This window comes from Thermobia domestica, chromosome 11 (assembly GCF_964235325.1).
Source record: "Thermobia domestica chromosome 11, izTheDome1.hap1.1, whole genome shotgun sequence".
In the NCBI taxonomy this organism is placed as follows: Eukaryota; Metazoa; Arthropoda; class Insecta; order Zygentoma; family Lepismatidae; genus Thermobia; species Thermobia domestica.
In genome coordinates, this window is record NC_137464.1 from 93,971,869 (window position 1) to 93,994,961 (window position 23,093).

The window sequence follows — 23,093 nt, forward strand, 5'->3', positions numbered from 1 at the left end:
TACATTGAAGAAACTGTGTGACACACAATGAATTCATTTTCATATTTATTTATTTTTTAAATTTAATTTTGTAATTAGTATAACATGGGAAATTCAATAGCAAAATGGGAATTTTTGCCTCTTGAGATGGGATTTTCTAATGTTTCAGGTTGGCATCACTGTCATGTATGTAAAAGAAACACAATATTGAGTAGCAGATTGCACTTATCGTCTGAATTATTCTAATAGTGTGACACATACTTTTACATACTAGAAATATTAATGAGTTAATAACAACATTGAACATTTGTGCACTGCTTCTGCATTGCGTTAGTCTTGTCTTGGGTGATGTAGTACGCAAAGTGCTTTACTCGTGTAGGTTAGATATCAGTGGAGCAAACAGGAAAATCTCAGGAATTTTCGAAAATGACTTACTATAATTACGCCTACGCGGTTAATTGATGCACGACTATAGTGACCGCGACGACTTGTGAAGTTTGGGCTTTACACCAATCATAAATACTGCTTTGCTTCACGTGTGATGCATCGGAAGAATTCGGTACAATTCATAGAGCTGCCTTCAGAACGCACACTTGAGAAAGAGTGAAACAGCATTAGTGTATCTACAACGTTACCAAACTTAGAGGACAAGTCAAACGAGCGACAAAACACAAAACTTAAAGAACTCGAGCACTAACAATTATTCGAATTAAACATTACAATAATTTCAGTGAAAAAAATAAAACAACAAAAACAACAAAACAAAACAGCGGCAATTTGATAACATTGCACCCTCAGGATATGATATCCGTATAGCGCGAGAGAAGACACTAGCAAAATTTCATAGGTGGGGGTTGACGACTGGGGGGACACCCTTGCGTTCTATAGGGCACTGAAATTGGTAAATCTAGCTCAAGCTTCACGACTCCGTGCTATCACTATAACAATATGTTACTTATATATCGAGAGCAACAGGGTCCGAGGAGGAGACAACGACGTTACGTACAACATCAACCGCTAGTTAAATATATCAAGTTAACGAGGATATGATGTTAATATAAAAAGGCTTTATATTTAAATACACTTCATTTATTGCTTAATAAATACAAATGTATAATAATAATAATAATAATACAATGTGATATAATGTCTGCATTTACTGATACTTGAATGCGCTATTTCCATTCTGCTTCTTAACCCTCCGCTAGTACCATGGAAATATTACATGTTTACTGTCGTCAATCTCGAGCACCTGTTCTTATAGTACACTTCATAAAGCTTCCTTTCTGTTAAATTTATCTCATAATTTTCTTTATTTTTTTGAAACGTATTTGAAAAATTTGAAGCAAACACTTGAGATACCTTATGTTATTGCATTTTATTCGTTCGAGTTCCTTCTTTCATTTCTTAATATATCCAATTACAAAGTTAAAAATAGATCAGACTCCCATGTCAAACCTAATTTCATTGATGTCAATCACTGCAATCAGGTCTATTGATTCAAGCTCAATGAGTGCTCCAACACTACTACGACCGTGTTATTAAAAGAAAAATAAAGTTTCGGTTTCTTAGATCGTGCGTCGCTGTCCGCACATAATCATGTAGGAATTTACATAAACAAACAGACATTCAAATATATACGCATACTTATATCAACATAGACAATGAATAATTAATCTACAGTAGAATGACAGTTGTATTTTTAACAGTATATCACAATATTTAGACGTAGTATTTAGAATATATTTAGAGCAATTCGTGATGTTTTACCGTAGTTCATAGAGAGAACATTCCTAGAAATTATTTAAGGAAGATTACGCATATTAAAGAAATGTCTTGTTTTCAAATTTTCATGTTAGCCTTATTAGCTTGAAAATTAAGAGGAATCAACACTGAATGCATATGGATATATTTTGAGAGTCAACATCTATAATATTAGTTGTAATTTTCCGATCGAGTATTAAAGAAAAGTTCTTTCGAGTCCTAAATTGTAATATATATTCTAGTAAAGACAATAAAGACAATAACAATTGCATTATAATACATGAAAAACTACCATGGAATTCCTGCAAATCATAAATTACACTAAACAGAAGACACTTTTGCTGTTTTGCAGAAAATTTAATTTTGGACATAAGTTCATACATTTATTTAAAATTAAGCATCTTCATTAAATACGATAGATGCTTATTTCATTTCATTTTATTTTTTTTTTTTTTCATTCAGCACAATAGGAAACAATGATCTTTTCTATTTTCTTTATACCTATTGCTAACAAAACCCTTCATCAGGAGTTAAATTGGGATCTTTAGAATATTACTCCATTTCCTTCCGATTTGATAATATTCTTTTTCAAGTGTATTTTAATGATTCGTTCGTTTGTTTTTGCTTTTAATACGAAGTAGAATAAGTTCTATCTCTATATCTAATTATAGCTAATTTCACATTACTGTTCTTAAGTAATGCTTAACTCGAATTTGTTCATTTCCCACCTTTTAATGTGTAGAATCTTACACAATACATGGTTCTGATACTATTTTCACAAATCCGTAAAACTAAATTTAACTTTCCCAATGCTGGTCACAATTTGTATGTACGTACGAAAGCATTGTTTTAATCTGTGAGGAGGGAAAAATTACTGATAGAACATGAAAACAAATATTTTCTTGACAGATGTTTATAGGAAATACTTGTTTCAAATAAGTAAGTAACGAATGTGCTCCGTGAATGGTGATGAAACATGGTGAATTATTAAATGTAAGGAAAGATAAACCTTAGGAACATTAATTTTGCTCATATTTCTCTATATACATTATCACAATTATTTAACACTTATGGTTTATAACACTTTGATCTTTCTATTTAATAATATATTAAACATAATTTTCAACCTTCCATAACTAACAATATATACAATTAATGAGATCAGAGTTTGGATAGTTGTTGGTAAACAGTATAAGTCTTATATTAATATGAAAAATATTGTATAGGTATTATGTTACTCTCCGAACATACTTGAGAACTATTCCTTCTTTCGGACCAAGTGGTATAGATTCAGTTTCGATTTTATTCCTATAAATAAAGAGAAAATTAAAACATAAAATAAGTAATGAAATAAAATTACAGTATATGTGAATGTATTTGATATGATAGTTGATTCAACTACATACATATATTAGTATACATACATATCAAAAATATCGTAAAATATATGGTTTGGAATAAGTAAGATTTGCAATACCTACCAACACCAAAGCATGTATGTGCAATGCATATTATTCTCACGCGCTACCCTAGCCAAGGGTTTTAAGTTGGTCACAAGGAAGCGGGTGAAAGTAGATTTACATTGAATTTCACCACCTGAGTGTGACGTGATGTGAGTTGACCTTATTATGGGAGTCAAGTAGGAACAAAACGAGCTCTGTGGGGCTTCTAACTCCCTTCGCTCCCTGACGCTTGCTCACCTATGTTTCGTAACATAAGGAAATTACTTTCTGTGCATTATATATTACGTACAAGGGTAAACGAATATTATTTTTTATCTCATTTTAATGATAAAAGTGTTATTACAATTAAAAAAAGAAAGTTTCATTGGGACGGGTTTGAACCCACGCCAACAGTGAATTTCATTACCAGTCCGTGCGCTAGCAAACTCGACCATGACGATCGACAGCAGTTAGCGTTTGATTTGTGATATATGTATGCTACGTAGCGATAAATGGATAACTTCAACCAATCACAATGGTGTATTTAGCTCCTTTGGCTAGGGTCAAGGGTGATTAAAATATATGCATGTGCTATACTTGGCCATTTTTAGTCGTATGTTAAAATGATCGCCTGTATTACATCAGGCGGAGTAAAAAGAATGTATATTACGTGTTTTGAAAAGGGCAGGTGGTGGTGATGCAAAATGCGAGAACTCCCTTGATTTTCAAAGAAGCCGAATTGTAGGCGCGCGGTTAGTTGGTGCAAGTGTATCTAAGGTGCCAGTATGTTAGGTTCTCGAACAACTGTATCCACGGTGATGATAGCTTACAGAATTCATGGAGGAAGGTAACAGTGGAGGGAAGAGAAGTCTCAGTGACAGGAATCGCCGAGTATTGAAGTGAATTGTCACCAAGAAACACAGAGCAATTATTATTATTATTATTATTATTATTATTATTTATAAGATACAAACTAATACGTACGTAATAATTAGTTACTGCATTAGAAAGCTGTGTATTACAATCTATAACAATTCTGGCTTCAAAATACGTACAGTACATTCTCCATAAATTGACCTCCAAGTTCGCTGCTTTTCGAGGGAACTAACGGTTGTCAACATGCACAGGTTTCACTATAATTGAATTTATTTGTTCGACGAAACAAACGCAAACATCCATTATGAATTCTACTATAATTACATTAGCATTCATTATGATGCCAAGTTTTATGGATCCAAAACTAATGTGTACAATACAACATTATTCAAGTAAACGGAAGTAGTAATAAAATAAGGATCATTAACCTGTAGCAAACTTCGTTCGTAATAAGGAACACCGCTATTAATTCATTACATCGTGACATATGACGGGTCTTGCGCTAAATTTTACTAACATGTTTGGTTTGCTTTTATTTTCAACACCAAGGCTATATAAAACATGGATCTACAGTTTAACGTGGAATCTGAACCACCATACTGTATTTAGATTTCAAGGCTCCCACACTGGGAATCGAACTCTGGACTCCGTGCACCAAAGAACACTAGACCAGACAGGAAGAGTTTTATTAACAAATTTACTCAGGGAAGAAACTCAATTTTTAAACTTACCTAATAATTCTAAACTCTAATAAATATCTTTTTTTTAGTGTTACCCCTGAGACGAGGAATATCACTTCTCGTCTAAAAAATGACATGAGAGGTACCTTCTTAAATTCGAGACGAGACGCGACATTACACTTGTCTGTGGGCAACACTAGTTCATCCATTATTATATTTCAAACACTGTTTTGGTGTTTTGTGATCTATAATATAAAAACTATGAATTGATAAAATGATTATATATACACAATTAAGAGCATTTACCAACATTTAAAGATACGGAAGTCATTATACAATACACTTCAATAACAAATATGGTTTTAAATGTTATTATACCACATTGTTAAATGTTATTATACCATACCTTTGTAGACTTCTCGTGGTGCGAAAGGATTCTGATAAATTCTAGATGAAATTAAGAAAAAAAAAGTCTGGGTATATTTTTTTAAAAATAAATTTACAAAACGAAAACGAAAGAATTTCGAAACGATGAGAGAGACAATTCTTTGAGAATCGAGATGATGCTTCTACACAATTTACGATACGAGAAAACATTATTTCTCATCTAGTCTCGTGAGCAACACTACTGTCATCCATTCGAGTAAACATTTCAACAATTTTTATTCCTATTCTTACAATTTCAAAGATGTATGTACCTTGTGTAAGGACCTTCTTTCGCACTCTTGACTTTTACAACTCCATTTTTGTCCGAAGATACTTATGCTGTGGGAAAAATTTCAAATGTTTTGCGCATGACTGAATTATTTCAGTTGAACCAACAGTAATTGTGTTCCTTAATGCTGAATGAAATAAGCCAGATTAAATAATCCTTATTTTGAACTTCCTTGCATACACATTTCAATTTATTGAAAAACTGAAAAAAAAGACGAGAATATTCTCTCATTTTGATTTAATTTGATTATAAATATGCCCTATACTTACCCAATAGCAATGTGCCTATCTTTGAAGTTGACACTCTGCGTGTAAACTTCAGCTATTTTCGGGACTGAATCGAAAACTGTCAAGTTAACAGCAACGTCCACGTCGCCCCAATTGACAGCTACTACATAATTAGGCGTATCCTTTCTTGGCCTAAAAGTACATGAAAAATTAACACTTATATAAGATAATAATAATAATAATGAACCTTATTATAGTGTTATACATTGTATAAATCTATTCAATCAGTAGCATCGTCGCCTGGATATTTAAGTTGCTTAAACACTACAACCAATAATTTTTTGCCTTTTATTTGGTATTCAGAAAGACATTAGACATTTTTCAATTCAACGTTTCATGGAGATACTAGCTAAGCTAGAAAAGACACATTCCAAGTATTATTATTATATTATTATTTACTACTACTACTACTACTACTACTAATAATAATAATAATAATATAGCAAATATACGCAGTGGAAAACACATTGACGTAGTCTTGTAATCCAGCTCTCTTGCAGCCGAGATGGTGTTATGAAGGACCTTATTTACATTTAATACGGTATTACTCTTACGAGGAAAGTCCATAAACCGTGAGAGTTGAATTTTGATGAAAATTAGTGACAAGATTCAGTTCGAGTTGTTAAGTAACGTAGTAATAGTCACTCGATGCGCAAATGCTTCGTTGAACTGCTACACCGACGCCATCTTGAGATCCAGTAGGTAATGTCCAAGAATACTCTTTTAGCAAAAAATGGAAAAGCTTTTGGTAGATCTGACTTCACTATTGTAAACCGAGATAGAGCATCTATATGCGAGACCACCTCCAGTGCATGATCGCTATCTTAAAAGGCGCCATATTGAATCGCGGTCAAATATGATAAATGGCAAGGGGGTCATGTGGGGTATCAAATGGCACTGAAATTTACTCCTGAATCCATTTCCGTAACTAAAGTTTACATATCTGTTTTCACTTCAAAGTTAAGAGCTCTTTCATTCACAGGAACTTCTAAAAGCTGTGCAAAGCGCATTCATGTTCAGCATAATCACTATCCGTTTCCAAATAAAAGCAGGCAGTGAACGTAGCAGAGCGGCGATTGTTAACTATTAGAAATTAGAGTTACTAACAGACTGAGATGATTTTGTATTATAGATACATTCATTCAGTTACACGGAAAGGAATTTTTACAACTATCTTTACATTTTTTACTTACCTGGCAAATGCAAAAACTTTGTTATTTTCCAACACCTTCATATCCAAACTTCCGTACATAATACTTGGAGTCGATCTCGCTTGTACAAGAGCCTTATATACTTTCAAATGACTCTCTTTAGCTTTCTCTTGTTCTTCAACATTCAGAGTCAAATAATTTGGATTCACTGGTAGCCAAGTTTGATCAGCTTCTGAGAAACCTACGAAATAATAATAATAATAATAATAATAATAATAATAATAATAATAATAATAATAATAATAATAATAATAATAATAATAATAATACCGTATTTACTCGTGTAATTTTCGCACTTCTTTAGACGAAAAAAGTTGTTTTGAAACAAGGGTGCGTAAATTATGCGGGGGGGGGGGAATTAGCCACATCAGTGATCATCATCTCATTTTTTTTCCCCAGTCAAAATAACACGAAAATACCGGTACACATTTTCTCTGTAGCAAGAATTGACAACAAACAACTACCGGTAATTCTAAATTTGTAGAAAAATTGTAATGCGCCACTAAAATATACCTGTACCTAGCGCATTACTAGATGTTCGTGAACTACAATTTGGATTTTAATCCGTATCCCAGAATTTTAAATTTGGATCACAATTGGTTTTTGATCTGCATCTCAAGATGTTAAAATTGAAATTACAGAAAATTAATAAATTTTTTCGAAACGAAGAAGATATATACGTGTATTAACTAAAAGATTTAAAAGTTGGTGTGTATTATTGAAAAATATAAATTTAATTCTATGCACGGAATTTGAGGATTAAAATAACTGCACCAGGTAACCTAGAAATAATTAATTATAAATTTTGTGGAAAGGGAGAGAAAATAATAAAGAATGAAGTGCTAGAATAAATTTATTCGGGGGAGACTCCCTCTCCCTATCATCATCGTCCACCTAAACTTCTAGAAAAGAAATGAAATAATTAATAATATAAACTGAAGGAATAAAATTCAAAATTAATGGTGTTATAAACATTCTCCTTAAATCTGGTCTATTCTACTTTTAACTGATTGTGATAAATTAACCTAACGATATATCAACAAATGATAATGCTATAATACCGTTTAAATGTTTTACAATGGGATTCGACGAACTCAAGGTTGTATATTCATAATGTTTTCTGATAATATAATATATAGAATTTTGAAAAGTATGATCCTACAGGAAGCATGATCTGAGAATCGTAATAATATATATATGTTGCAGGTTCAATACGTGTGTCATTGCAGGTTCAATACGTGTGTCATTAATTGCAGAGATGTTAATAGTAGATCATTGTGGTGGGAGTTTAGTTAACCTACGATAAAGTGAATATTATTAAATGTATAGAAGAAATGAAGATAGATAAATATTGTAAATAAGAAATATAATTATGAATAGGATTCAGAATAATGAAAATATAATGGTAATTGGTATATTATTTGTTTCACCACACAATGAAATACTGTTGAGGATTTTAAATAAAAAAAAAAAGAGAATCTGCACCTAGGATCAGAAAATCAAGGAAACAAGCAAACATATATATATATATATATATATATATATATATATATATATATATATATATATATATATATATATATATATATATATATAAATAACTAAGGTAATAAATTTAGCCTGGTTCGTATACGAAGAAGAATCCATCGTTATATGTGGTTCTTAGATTATTATAAAATATGAAATATTTAGTAAAATTATAAACTGATAATAAAATAAACGTTACCATTGAAATTATTTTTAATTCTCTGGATTATTTTAAGTTAATATCGTAGATATTTTGGTATAATATTACAACAAGATTTTTCTCTTTAATACTTTTCGTCATGATACTAATTTTCTGGTGTTGCTCTCCACATTGTCCTGAATCTTGATTTTCTTCTGATCTTTCCCGTTTCTAAGCATAAATGGGTGGCGACTCCATTGCGCAGGGCCAAGACTCTTAACTGAGTTCATGTAAGTCAAAATTCAATGGTTTTTCCATCATGTAAATAAGTGTTTAATGTAAATTTTATTACAGTTTGTAATTTAGAACTGTTGCTTGATGTGGATGTATTACCAATGAATTTAAGGTACCTGATGACATCTTTAAGCATCGATGCGCAACATGCATACCACTTAAGTAGCAGATTACTATCAAATATAAGTTATAAAATAGAGTATCACATAAGCGTGATAACTTCTATCCAGGAGTATTACAAAATTACATTAAAAAATTGATTAAGAAGTCGTGTGGTTTCTTACCTGGCTTTGCTGCGTTGCCAATTGTTTATTAGCTACCGTAATTGATTCCTGGAAAAATGCTGTTTCACAAAAAGTTTCCGCGTGCGCAAATTACGCGAGGAAAATAAAATATACAGAAAATGCCCTTCAAAATTGGGATGCGAAAATTATGCGAGGGCGAAAACTATGCGCGTATTTACGGTAATAGTTTTAGAATTTAATAAAATTAATTTACTTAAATGTAAAATACGTGTGCTACTTGAAACATGTTCAATTTCTAGACATCTCTCTACTTCTTATATAGTTTCTGTTCTTAAGGGAAAAGCTAAAATATTCCAACTTATGTTAAAATTAGATGCATTCGAGAAATAGTGACGTACTACACACAGGCCCGCAACCAGCCACAGATGTTTGGGGGGACGTGAATATGTTAGGGGAGCCAAGCAGGGTGGAAAAAAATCATGATTTTTTTCAAAAAAATCATTTTTGTTGATTTTTTTGATTTAAATCGATTTTTTTGATTTAAATCAAATCTTTTTCTTCGTATAATACAAGTCGCGAACTGAAGAAAAAACATTAGGAATTAGTATTAAATGTTAATTATGTTATTTACGTGAAAGTATTGGGTTTAAATTTTGAATTAATTCCCAATCATTAACCTATTTCAATCCCAAACAATGTTTCTTAAAGCATTAAGGAAAAAGTACAGCAATGTATATCAACATGACTTTTCTTTTCACGAAAGTCACTAATATTTGGCAGGGGCATATTTTTAAACAATTGGAACTAGCTAGTGGCACGAAATCCATATAAAGTACATAAATTTCGCCTAAAATTAACTAACTCACTCTATGACCTATGGAACCCGGAGGTTCAGTGCCATGTTCACAAAAGCTCTCCACTGACTTCTATCCTTAGTCAACTGGATCCAGTTTTTACTTTATATTCCTATTTCTGCGAGATGCAACTTAATATTGTCCTCCCATCTGCGCCTAGGCTTCCTAATGGTCGTTTTCGGATTGGACTTCCAGTTAAAACTTTGAAAGCGTTCCCACTTTCTTCCATTCTCGCTACATGTCCTGCCCACCTGGGCCTCCAAAATTTGATGACCCTAACAATGTTTGGTAAATGGTATAAATTATGCAGTTCCTCATCATGAAGTTTTCGCCATTCCTCATTTCCGTTCCTTTTGGTTCCGAATATTCGTTTCAGGATTTTATTCTCAGTTACTTTGCGTTCTTCCCTCAGCGTAAGCGACCATGTTTCACAACAGGCATAATTATCGTTTTATATATTTTAAAGCTTCAAATTCCTCGACACAATTCGTGACGATAAGAGATTTTGAACTGAATCATAACACGAATTCCCTGTAGGAATTTTCTGCAGGAATTCCAAAATAAGAAAATCAAGATGATCAGTTCCAGAAGAAGAAACACTTATGATTGTTAAAAATATGCTTTATGTGACGTGAAAAACATTTCAAATGTGAGTTGTCTGTGCATTTAAGACATCTATACATAGCAGGCACGTTTTTATACTTTTCTGTTGGCTATTTTATTTCCTCTGACAATTTTTCCTGCACAGGCACGGCAATTTTTTTGCGATCACATTGCAGATCACGGCATGTTCTGCAATGGGGTCAAGTATCCACTTTATCAAAAGTATTATTCGATATTTTAACGCATCCAAAATTTGTCGTATTACGATCCCGAGGAACTTCTTTGTGTTTAGTACATAAATTTGGCCCAAAATTTTAAAATCTAATTTTTGTTCTTGTTTCGGAGAGGGGATCGGACCCCTCTAAATACGCTCCTATTATCTGGAAACAAACAAATAGACGTGTACACAAAAGAGTTTTCATCTTAAATGTCCATGGTGATTTCCCCGTTGGAATAGAAATTTTAAAACCTTGTGTTACAAAGAGAAGAAAGCAGGGTTCACCCGTAACCCGTTCAAACGGGATTTTCCCTGATCGTTCCCTACATGATACTAGTTTTTATACTGTGCTTACATACATTTGAGTCTCATTGCATTATGATTATTATCTTCCATAATCGAAATAACAGAAGAGAAACGGGATTTTACTTACTTTCACTTTAAATTAATTCATTTCGGAATTTGATTTAAATCAACGATTTTTATTTAAAAAATCAAGTGATTTAAATCTTGATTAAAATCGTGATTTAAATCAGACTGATTTAAATCAATCCATCCTGGAGCCAAGTCATCAAAAATTTTCTTACAAATATCTAAATTGTGTTTTTTGAATTAATAATAGAATTTTGTATTAAGGTTTGGATGGGCCACGAAAAGTTTAGGGGAGGCAGGTAAATTTGTTAGAAATATTGTAGTTTCTCTATTTTGCAAGATGTAATGAAATAACATACAATGCTAGACAATTCCGTAAGTTCCATTCACAGCGTTTTCGGGGAACGAGATTACTTAGTGATAATTGTTTGTACGATCTATCCTAACTCAAGGGATCATACCTTTACAAGACCAATGTATATAAAGTATTGCGGTACAAGACGTTCAAAATCAAATGAGAGCTTTTAATGGAATATTTGTTGCTGCAGAGTGGGATCTATGGGGGAAGCAGTTCACAAAGTTGATCGTAAGTTGCATCTTTAGGTGTACGGAATCCATACTGCATATGAACTGACAGAAACGGAGAAGACAACAAAAATTAAGTACTGTTATTGGTTCAAATCATTAATCAGAGATAATGTAGTATTAATGTTAGATTAAATTTTCTATACCTAAAATAAACAAAGCATGGTTCCAATTGAAAAGTTAATTGATATAGACCATGCAAGAACCCTAAGATATGACTGATATAGCTTTCTCAAACTCGTCCCAAACTATCGTAAACCATTTATCAGCCACGTTTAATGTGTTTTTGCTCTTCAACGTTGTATACTACGTATATTTTTTCTATTCTCATAGAAGTTTTCAATATCGTTTCGCTTCCTATCTTCCCGTTCTTATTTCCTACAGCCATAGCAATAAACTCTCCTTCACTCCCAAGTTCTGTTGATTTCACTTTCTTGTACATTTCTTCACATTTCACTACTCTTTTCAACTTTACAAAGTTCTCATATTTTTTTTTCCGTAAAATTCTTCCCATCCTTTGTATGTTTTCCTTCGTAATTACGTACATTTCTAGTAAATTACCTCTAAATCGAACGATTTTTAACGAATTAATATGATAAATGAAAGGACTGAAATTTCAGTTTGTGGAAGAGAAATTTTGTTTTCAAACGTTTTCTGTTTTATGCCTTAGCACTTACCTGCGGAAGCATAATATATGGGTTGATAATCTCCGACAATGCAAACACAAACCTTCAGTTTCTGACTCGAAAGAAAAAAAGTACCTTCTCCGCTATGCCTGTCATATTGATTTCATTTCATTTCTCATTTCTTTGGGATGGAATTTCAAAATTCAAAACTCATTTAGGTTCAAAATTCATTCAGGTGTACTCTGTTTATGAAACGCTTCCATTACTGAAGTTTTCTGATTTTATATTCAACATACTTCCCTTCCTCCCCCAGCACATTGAACTTTCCTTCAAAGCATCACCTCTCTTCAGTAAAAATAATATTGATGCTACAAAATAGAATTCTTACTACTACTACTACCAATAATAATAATAAAGCATTTTATTGTCGTTATGTTATACATACCAATAGACAACGTCAAAATATGATATAATATTGAGGGGTAAGTATAAATTAATAATAATTTATAACTAAATTAATGATGAAATGACTACAAAATAAATGACAATAACGATATGCATTTTAAATATTAGCTCAAGACGAGATTAGAAAATACGTTACATTTCTATTGAACAATTAAAATACTCCCGTAAAGAATAAAAGGGCGTTGCAACTAACCAGTTATATAACTTACTTTTAACTCTAGCTATATGTTCATTTTTTAGTGTTGCAGGTAACTTGTTATACAGTTTTATTCCAAGTGTCTGATAACTATTTAACGAGTTGGACAGTCGTTGATACGGGACATTCATGAGTTTATTGCTTCTAGTATTGTACGAATGGATATCTTGTCTGAGTTGTATATTTTGGTGATTGGTTTTTACATAGAAGAGTACTGTGTAAATGTATAGACTGATTATTGTCATAATTTTAAGATTGATAAAGATCTGCAATGAACTAATTTGTCTATGTTTGAAATAATTCTGATGACCTTTTTCTGTATTAGAAGAATGCTATTTACATGACAATTATTGCCCCAAAATAATATACAATGCAAAATTATACTATATATATATATATATATATATATATATATATATATATATATATATATATAAAATGGTAAAATAACTGATCTGACATAATCAGGAACTTTTTTTTTTTTTTTTTTTTTTTTAGTTGTTTTAACAGATATATATTATGATTGGCTGCTAAAACTTTTGCTTAGAAAGACTGAAATCACAAATCTTTAGTTAACGAGTTTGCTAAACTGATTCAATTATATTGATGAGGTTCAACTATTGTCTATTATTACCATTCTTCAACAACGATTATATCTTATTCTCCTTACCAGCATTCGTTTTATTATTCCATTGCATAGGTGTTCTTGTGGGATCACGGGAAAATTCTGAAAAGTATTTTTCACCAGCATTCAATGCCCATGGATCTTTCGTATCAACCCATTTCACCTGAGTATCCTCCATTCCAATTTCTTCGCCATAATAAGTCACAGCAGTGCCTGGTAACAGCATTGAAATCATGTGTAGTCCGTCAACGAGCTTCTGACTGAACCTTGACGCTACCCTGCTCTTATCGTGGTTACCAAGAACCCAGTTATTCCAGGAATTAGCAGGTTTATTTTGCAACCAAGTACTGACGGTGTTATAAACATCTTGAGCTGTTGATTTATTGTTTAAATCCGTAATAAACAGGAAGTTAAACGGGAAATGTGATAAAGGTTGACTCTGATTCCCATAATACATCATTGTTTCTTTGACGGATCCATAAACTTCTGCCATCAAAAGCCTAGAATAAACAATATCTTTGTTAAACTCTTTCTCTAGCTTGCCTTTATGAAAGTAATTTCTAAATAGTTAACCTAGTCAATAGTCAAACATAACCTATTTCTATTGAAAGCACACCATTTTTAAATAAATAATTTTAAATGACTAGTCTGACATAACACCAAATACTTAGATTATGATTGATGATTTCTTGATGAATACAAATTTAAAACAGCATTTGTCCACCACAAAGCCCACTTAGCGCAAGCAAGCGGTAATAAGAGCCACCACTGTTACCAACTCCATTTTTATGAAAATAGCCAAATATCAATTCAAAAGTCGATAAACTCCTGTGTTATTAATGGACTAAACTTTATTCTTAACATGAAAGTGTGTTTGAAAAGTTGCTGATCCATATACTTAAAATATAATTTTATTTTATTCAGCTAAAAAATGCTGATGTGGATTTTCAGCTGAAAGATGAAGCCAGAAGAAAAGAAAGAAAACAAGAAGTTGAATCCTGAAAAAGTTGAAAAGCGATAAAGTAAGAAATCTTTTCGTACAAAACTTCGAAGAAAGGTATTTAAGCGAAGGAAAGATAGGTACAAGTAATAAAGACGGTGGAAGCATATTAAACTTTGCATACTACAGGCTGCAGAGGAAGTAGTGGGTTACCGCGAACACAAAACAGCTAAAAAACCATGAGTTGCAGAACAGATGTTGCAGTAAGTAAGGGAAAGAAGGGTACGGAAACAGGTTTAGGCCTTTACAGAAAAGGGCAGAAAGATGCACAGGCAGTTAAGCAATGAGTTAAGAAGGCATAAACACAGAGCAAGGAAAGCGTGTTTCAAAAGAAAATATGAGGACAGGAAAGTATTAAAACGATTTTAGTGACTTCGGAGTTTAGCATCCTTTTCAGCAGCGAGGCTATATGAGACCTGAACCTACAGCTTAACGTGAGATCCGAACCATATGAACTCCTACCGGAAATCGAGCCCGAGTCTCCTACGCCAAGGGTGCCTACGCTAACCCCTTAGGCACGAGGGAGCTCAAGTATTAGAACGAGTTAAAAAATATGAGGAAATGCACAAGGAAGTAGTCTATGAACTTCGTAGGAAGCAAGGTACGATGACAGTAGGAAATAAGAATGGAAAAATAGTCAGCGAGAGGAGCTAAGTCTTAGCAAGATAGAAAGAATATGATGAAGATTTATATGAGAGTAGAGATAGACCGCGTGACGTAGATGTTGAAGTAGAAAATGATAAAAGGTTTAATATTCTTCTCGAAGAGTTTGAAAAGGGTGTGACATCTCTAAAATGACGAGAAGGAAACACACCACTAATATTACTAATATGCGTCCTTACCTTCATAAAAAATTTCATGCAAACCTTTGCTTGAGTATAGAATGTAATTTATCAGGGTAGCATCAAATTACGATCTTAATATGATTAAATTCAAACGTACCAAATCAAGTCATTTTTTTAAATAATAAAATTAACAGAAAGAAAACTCACTTGTCTTCTCCATATTGATCAATGACTTCTCTAAACTTCCGAAGTATTTGTAAGGTTTCTGGAAGATGTTTGGTGTAAATATGCTGCAATGAATCATACGTTCCTGGTTTTGATGTAGAATTATTTTTAGGTTCATCCTTAAATTTAGCATCTTCTACTAGATGGGGTACTGCATCTACACGGAATCCGTCCACGCCAAGATCCAACCAATACTTCATTATGTCCTAAAATAATTTTATTAAAAAGAAGCAACATCAAATTGTGTCCTTCAAGGTCATGTCGAGAAGGATCAGTTGATCACTCCTATTCACGCCACCTCTTCCTGCATCGTTGATGATTTATCAGCAATATTATATTATATAGGCCTATATATATATTAATATTATATATTATAAGCTGCCGAAAACATGGAAAAATGAACTTTGAAGGTCCATTGCTCCAAAATTATGGGACCTACCACAGTCGGGTCAATACTTCACTTAGGAACTAGTATGTGCTGTGTCCAAAACTCCATGTTTCAGAATCCTAAGGTACTTACACAACAATTTTTATAGAGGGAGTTTGGCTACCGGCATATGATTTGAAGTACTCGCCAATTAACTCTATAAAAATTGTTGCGGAAATACCGCAAGAAAAAATACTACAAACGTACCTATGAAAAAGCTAAAAGTGCAGAACAATGAATGTGGCAACGGTGTCAGCAAAACAAACTACAGATGAAATATTAATGAAATTTTTACCTTGACCTTGAAACATACAAGTTCATGTCACTGAATATATAGGTGAAGAGAAACAATAATTAGGTGCGAATATTCCATTAGTTTTGTCCCCTTTCTTTTTTCTTTATTTCTTCGTTTTCCAAAATTTTCAAAATCAAACGAATAACCTTCCAATTCATCGGCGTAATTTTCTATCTGAATATCACTCATTCCAGTTTTGGAGCTTCTTGTATAAAATAAAAGACAAAAATTCTGACCAAGACAAAGACTAATTTGAACGTTAGTTTGACTAGAGGTGTAAGTGAAGAGAGAGAACCTACTCTTGAGACATTGAATCGATTACTAAGAAAAGCTTCTCGATATCGCTTACAGTTTTGCTCTATGAAAATCAGGATTGAAACCAGAAATTCTAATAAATCCGGTTCCGATAGTGTGCTGCGGATTGCCTTACTCTTGAAACGCTTGCAAAAACAGGCTGTCGCTATTTATTACCGTTTCTATTCTATAATGATCATTGTTGAAACTGAAAACAGGTTAATTTGAAACACTTTCGGTTTGAATAAAAGGTTAACGGAGATGATTGAACCTATTCTTGCAAAGCTGAATCGTTTAAAAAAAAAAAAAAATCATCTCGATATCTCTTACAGTTCTTGCTCTATGGAGCCAGTATTGAAACTAGAAAGGTAGTAAATTTTAACGATTTCCGGTTTTGGTAAAGTGTTGTAGATGTTCATGATGTGTTATCTTGAAACTCTGGATCGTTTCCAAAAGACCGCTTCTCGTTGGCTGTTACCGTTTTCGTTCTTTGGCGATAAATGTTAAAACAGGAAATTGTTACTTTGTGCCACTTTCGTTTGAACAAAGCTTCAACGGAGAAGATGGAATCTATTCTTGGGACACTGAGTGACTTGCGGAAAAACGTTTCTTGTTATCTCTTACAGTTTTTGCTCAACGGAAATCAGTATTGAAACCGGAAGTAATAATAATTTCAACCCTTTCAGGTTTTTATAGTGTTAGATGGTCAATTATATGTTGTATTGAGACGCGGAATCGTTTGCGAAACATCACTTCTCGGTATGTGTTACAGTTTTCGCTTTGTGGCGATAAACGTTGAAACCAGAAATGTCTAATTTGACAACTTACAATTTGAATAGAAGGTTAATGGGGAAACTGTATCCCCTTCTTGGATCGATGAATTGATAGCAGAAACCCGCTTCTTGATATATCTTATCGTTTTTGCTTTGATAGGCAGTGTTCGTAGTTTGAGGGAAATTTCCCTAATCTAGGGGAAATTCGTAGGTAAATTTAGCAAAAAGGGATTTTTTCTATAAAACGTGAAAATCCAGGGAAATTCTCGCCCTGACTGACTGACCAACATAAATGTTTAAACTTTTTTTTCTTTTTCAGAAATAAACCAATACAATAATAATAGTGTAGTGTGTGTTCAAAGTTACACAATTTTTGTAAAAGAAAAGAAAAAAAAGCAAATGAACAAAACAAACTTGGTTGGTGCTTCCTTAATATAGCCTAGATATATTAATCTTATCACGTAACTTCTCTGCCGTGTCGTGACAAAACGCTGTAACTTTGGCGAAGAAGTTTTGCGAAAATGAGCCTTAAAGTTTTCATACGAAAATGTGATCTGTATCGTGTAGAAATAGTGTATCTTGACTTTGGAAACACGTGGTTACATGTAATGTTACGTAAATGCATATTGTGTGATTAAATTTGGTGAAAATTGAATGGTTGACCATTATTGCCTAGTTACACTGGTTCTACACGATACAGATCACATTTTCGGATGAAAACTTTAAGGCTCATTTTCGCAAAACTTCTTCGCCAAAGTTACAGCGTTTTGTCACGACACGGCAGTTCTGTCATAGGAATTGAACCTTAAGAGGGAGAAGGAGTGCGCCACAGCGGCCGGAATATTGGTGTTCAATTTAACATGGGATCTCAACCATTTTTTAGGCAAATCACGGTTTCATTTCGTTCTTTCGCAAAAATGTCTCAGTAGCGCACTAAATATGATGCATCTCATTTTAAAGGTGCAATTTGAACGCTGTGCGTGATATTTTCTTCTTATAAATACAGATAATTATAATCCAAATTCCCATAAGAAAATGATCAAAATCAGACGGAAAAGTCTTCTGTTTTTTTACAGCAAGGAAAAGAGCTAAAAACTCCGGACTTTTTTGAGAATGGAGTACAATCTTTGTATTTGTGCGCTACTGTACTATTTTTTCGCTGTTTCCAAAGACATCCATTTCACAATCGATGAGAAATTATATCCTTCATAATTGAATCTACAGAAATCAGAAATCAGATTTTTTCGTGTTCACGTACTTGGCCGTATAACTGCTAGATGGCACTATAGTCATTCCTCATCCCCCTTTCCTTCTCAGCGGGAGCCAGTCCTTTTGAAAATCTACTTTGAAATTCTTAACAGGGGCGGGAGGAAGGAAATCATTGTGAAGAACGGAACTTCAAACACGAGGAATGGCAAAATTTGTGACCTCTTTGGTTGATGGTTTCTGTTTCAGCAGTACAGTGTGTTTGTAGATGGTTTCTGTGAGAAGAAGTAATTTGTGTTTGTAGCGATAAAGTCAACCTTTCGACAAAAATTTGTGAAGGAGAAGCCGAACCAAAGTTTTCGTTTATCTATTCCAAGAAAGAAATGAAAACTTCCTGCAGGCTAAGAATATACATGCAAGAGAAAAAATAAGATACATTATTATAATCTTTAGGATAGATTAATTCCCGAAATATTGTTTGTTTACCTGTCAAAAAATCAAGAATAATATGGTATAAAGCTCTTTCATCAGCTTCCATCGTACAACATACTAGACACACACATTTATATACATACATACATGTACATATATATATATATATATATATATATATATATATATATATATATATATATATAGTGGCGGATCCAGGATATGATCAAGGGAGGAGGTAAACCATAGTCTGCCTCTTTATCCAGAGTAAACAGGATTGAAGCCCATTTTATCCAGTGTATACCTGAGCGTCAAGGGGGGGGGGCTATAGCCTCTATAGCCACCCTTGGATCCGCGCCTGTATATATATACTATTTACAGTGCCGGAGTTACGTGTAAGCGAAACGAGCTATAGCTTAGAGCCCCGCTCTCTTGGGGGCCCCAAAATCTAAAGAAAAATTGGATTTCTAAAATATAAGAAAATTTAAAAAAATAAAGTAAAATTTATATATACGTAGCAACAGTGCTTCCTGCTGTGTAGCCTACGTTCGTGTAATTAATAGGGCTCCTTCTACCAGTCTGCTTCCTAAATTATCTCTAGTTTCTTCATTGCTGTATGTAGGGTGCGTATGTTCATTTGGACACATAAAGGACTCCATTACCTTCAACAGCTTGGGGCCCCACTAAACCTAAATCCGACTCTGACTATTTATGCATGTTTGCTGCCTCTTTTTTTCGAAGCAGTGCTTCTTTGATATTGCTTCCAATTTCGGCAGGTTTTACCAAGGGGGGAAGAGTCCTTACTCATTCCAGGCATTCAAACTAGGGACTGGACTACTTACTTCCAACATTCTGTCCCCCATGTTTCCCGGTCTGAATCAATTGTCTAAAGCCCATAAAACATTCAAATTCATATGTAGATGTTGCTCATCAGTGTCGACACCTAAATATTTCTCAATCAACGGTAGGGGTGTTTGGTATCCTCAATCTGTCTTCCTCTTATTAGCGGAGCGGTAGTAATATTCGGTAGTAATTCTTTTAAAAAATGTTTTTTAATGTATGTAGTAACGCATAGGAAACTAAATTTTAATATACCCTAGTAGTATAGAAACGTACTTTACGGTACCTTACCAAAATAAACACCCTATGCCAAGGACGCAAACATTAACAATAATAAAAAAAGATAATAATAAACATTTTAAAGATATTCTTTCATTAATCAAGTCGCACTTAAAAGTTTTAAAAAAATGTTTATGCGTGACTAAAAAAAAGGGATGCGCTCTCATAGAGGCTTACAGTTACTTTATAAATTCTTAAAATGACGCACTCCATTCTTTTTATTTAGTCTTGCATAAACAAAATTATTTTTAACTTTTTAGTGGGAATTTATTAACAAAAGAATGTCTTTAAAAGGTGTCTTATCATTTTTTTTTTTAATTCGTTGGACACCTTTTCCAAATCCTAAAGTGATATGCAACCAGGGATACCAGGGCTGGTTAAAGGCTAGTATTTATTTTAGGATAAGGAAGTTGAAAATAAAAACATATTAAAATTTGCTTTTAAAATAAATAGATATATTGCAAAGTATGAAAGTAAGAATGGAATATTGTATTGTCACCGGAGTTACATCGCTCTGCAACAGTTCTTAGTTCTATGACGTCAGGAAATGAGTTCAATTTATACGAACACTTATTTAATGTTTGAAACAAACACCTGTTACATCCTTGTACACTCATGTCCAAAATGATTGTCGCATTTCTATAACTGTCTTCTTGTAAAAATATCATGTAATAATGATTTTGCAGGAGACTTTTAATACTGATACTATGTGTACAATCGGGAAATATATGTGGTAAATTTCATAGGAAAATACAGTAATTATAAATACGAAAGATTAGAATGAGTAAAATAAAATGTTGCTAAATGGACACGAAAGTTTTGTTTTCGTTTTATTGTTCTTATTTACTGCTCTTTTGACATGAAATTTGCCACATACATGTCTTTGCCGATTGTACGCATACTAACATTATAAGAAATACCGGGTGAATTCGTTATCAAATTATATTCCTACAATAACATATTTATAGACATGCGACAATTATTTTGGACATGAGTGACACAACTTTTAATTCTATTGTTAATGAAGTGGTCTATTTCCCCCAATAAAAACCAACATCAAGCAGGGCACGTGCTCCCTCCTGTCCTAAGCCGGCTCCCAAGGCTGAATGTAACATTGCGGCTTTTTCCTGTTATAATAGGAAAAACTCAGGATGGTCAGCAACTGGTATCGAACCCAGGACCATTCGAATGTGAAGGCAAGAGAGGGTAAATCTGGTGGTCATATTTTGAAAAGAAAATAAGGAAATGGATTCCACTAAAAAAATGATTCACATTGTCAATACATTTCAAATCTTTGTCTGGGTTTTCTGCCTTTCGATTCCAAGTTTTTTTTTTTTTTTTTAACCACGAAGGCTCTAAATAAATTAGAATATCGACTCTCCCGTGTGTGTGTGTTTTTTTTTTTTTTTTTTTTGAAATATTGGCATGGTTCTTCATTTTATATCAGATTCTTCCCGCACTATTCTGTTATTTACCATAGGTAGAATCCTTTGAGAAAGAGACAGGCGACAAGTGCTTTAGTTCTCTATGGTATGTTTGTGACCGTTGTAGATATTTGAGTGGCTCTCTGACAGGGAGCTGACGGCTGATATCATGTTGGTCCCTCTTATTTATTTGTTTCTTCAGTTCTGTTTCTCTTTTAGCCAAAAGAAAAGAATTTCACTCTTCTGTCCCATTTACAGCCGTAACCATCCCCCTCCTACGCTGTCCAACTTTGACCACATGCAGGGGAAAACGAAGGAAAAGGACGGGTGCATTTGCTTTGACGGCATTTCAGCGACAACCCCATCTGTTGCCAAAATAAGGAAACACTTTGCACTGCGATATCTTCGATTTGTCAAGGTCACTTGACTCCCGCCGGCTCTTAAACAAACTGTGTCAATCGAGAGAATTTTTCCTAAGGAAACCTACGAATATTGCTGATAGCTTTCAACTGACGGAGGAACAAAGCCATTATGCAAGACTTCCAACACTTATGCATATCATAGTTTGCAACTTGGAAAAACGAAGTTTAGTATTTAAAAAAATTCTATGACAAGTCGCTTTTCCATCTGTAGTATATTATTGACATAAAATTTCGGTCTGGTGCACACTATGTATCATAGTCGATAACTTACTGCATGTTTTATCATTCACACACAAATATAAATGTTCACTCACTGTTCCTTTGTTTAACTTACTTACTACTCCCGTAGGAGCTTTCAAAAATTGCCTTGGTGGACGGTATTTCACGTCCCCCAGGCGGGGTATTGGGAAAAGTTTTCAACTAGCAATAATCGCACCTCGGTTAAACCTCATTGGTTACGATATCGCCACTGCGCAAAGCTGACGAAGATACCCAGCTCTGTGTATACTATCAGATTCTTTCTTACAGAACATATGAGAAGTTTAAGTTATCTTTCAATGACTATTTATTTTGAGCAAAGGTATGGCATTAAATTTAACAAGTCAAAATTAAAAATTTATATGTTTTACAATAAGCTAAAATATGAATACAAATGCTTTGTCCTTTTCAAAAAACTTTTCCATGTGTACAAGTTCACATCTGCTGCCATCTACTGAGTTTTAGAGCTACTAAATTAGTACTTTAAATAGCATTACTTGTTACTCTGAAAAACACCAAACATATATGATAGGTAGTTTTTTAAAACTAGGTTCTCTATTCTAAAATAATTAACAAAGTTTGAATTTAGGAACTCAGCAATTTGGACGCTTTACGCCAGTAACATAATCTAATCGAACCCTCGCAGACCAGGTTGGAAGTACCGTTAACGATTTTTTTTTTTTTTATTATTGGGTGCGAGGTAGCTAAAAAAAAGTGCTTACGTTAGTACT

General features: G+C 33.3%; 1 protein-coding gene and 1 non-coding gene across 3 annotated transcripts in view; both read right to left on the reverse strand.

The window, feature by feature from the left end:
* Window positions 1–1,103: 1,103 nt before the first annotated feature.
* The window catches only part of LOC145664294 (maltase 2-like), a 164,668-nt gene continuing 142,678 nt past the window's right edge, over window positions 1,104–23,093 (reverse strand). For both annotated transcript variants that reach the window (XM_081730833.1, XM_081730832.1), the window contains 5 exons: window positions 15,695–15,918; window positions 13,748–14,202; window positions 6,937–7,135; window positions 5,726–5,875; window positions 1,104–3,051 (listed from right to left, as the gene is read on the reverse strand). In XM_081730833.1, the coding sequence (XP_081586959.1) occupies window positions 2,973–3,051; window positions 5,726–5,875; window positions 6,937–7,135; window positions 13,748–14,202; window positions 15,695–15,918 (1,107 nt within the window). In that variant the 3' untranslated portion in view covers window positions 1,104–2,972. The remainder of the gene's footprint in view (window positions 3,052–5,725; window positions 5,876–6,936; window positions 7,136–13,747; window positions 14,203–15,694; window positions 15,919–23,093) is intronic.
* LOC145665543 (U4 spliceosomal RNA) lies at window positions 22,445–22,585 on the reverse strand. The gene has a single exon (XR_014127563.1). It is a non-coding gene; the product is annotated as a U4 spliceosomal RNA (small nuclear RNA).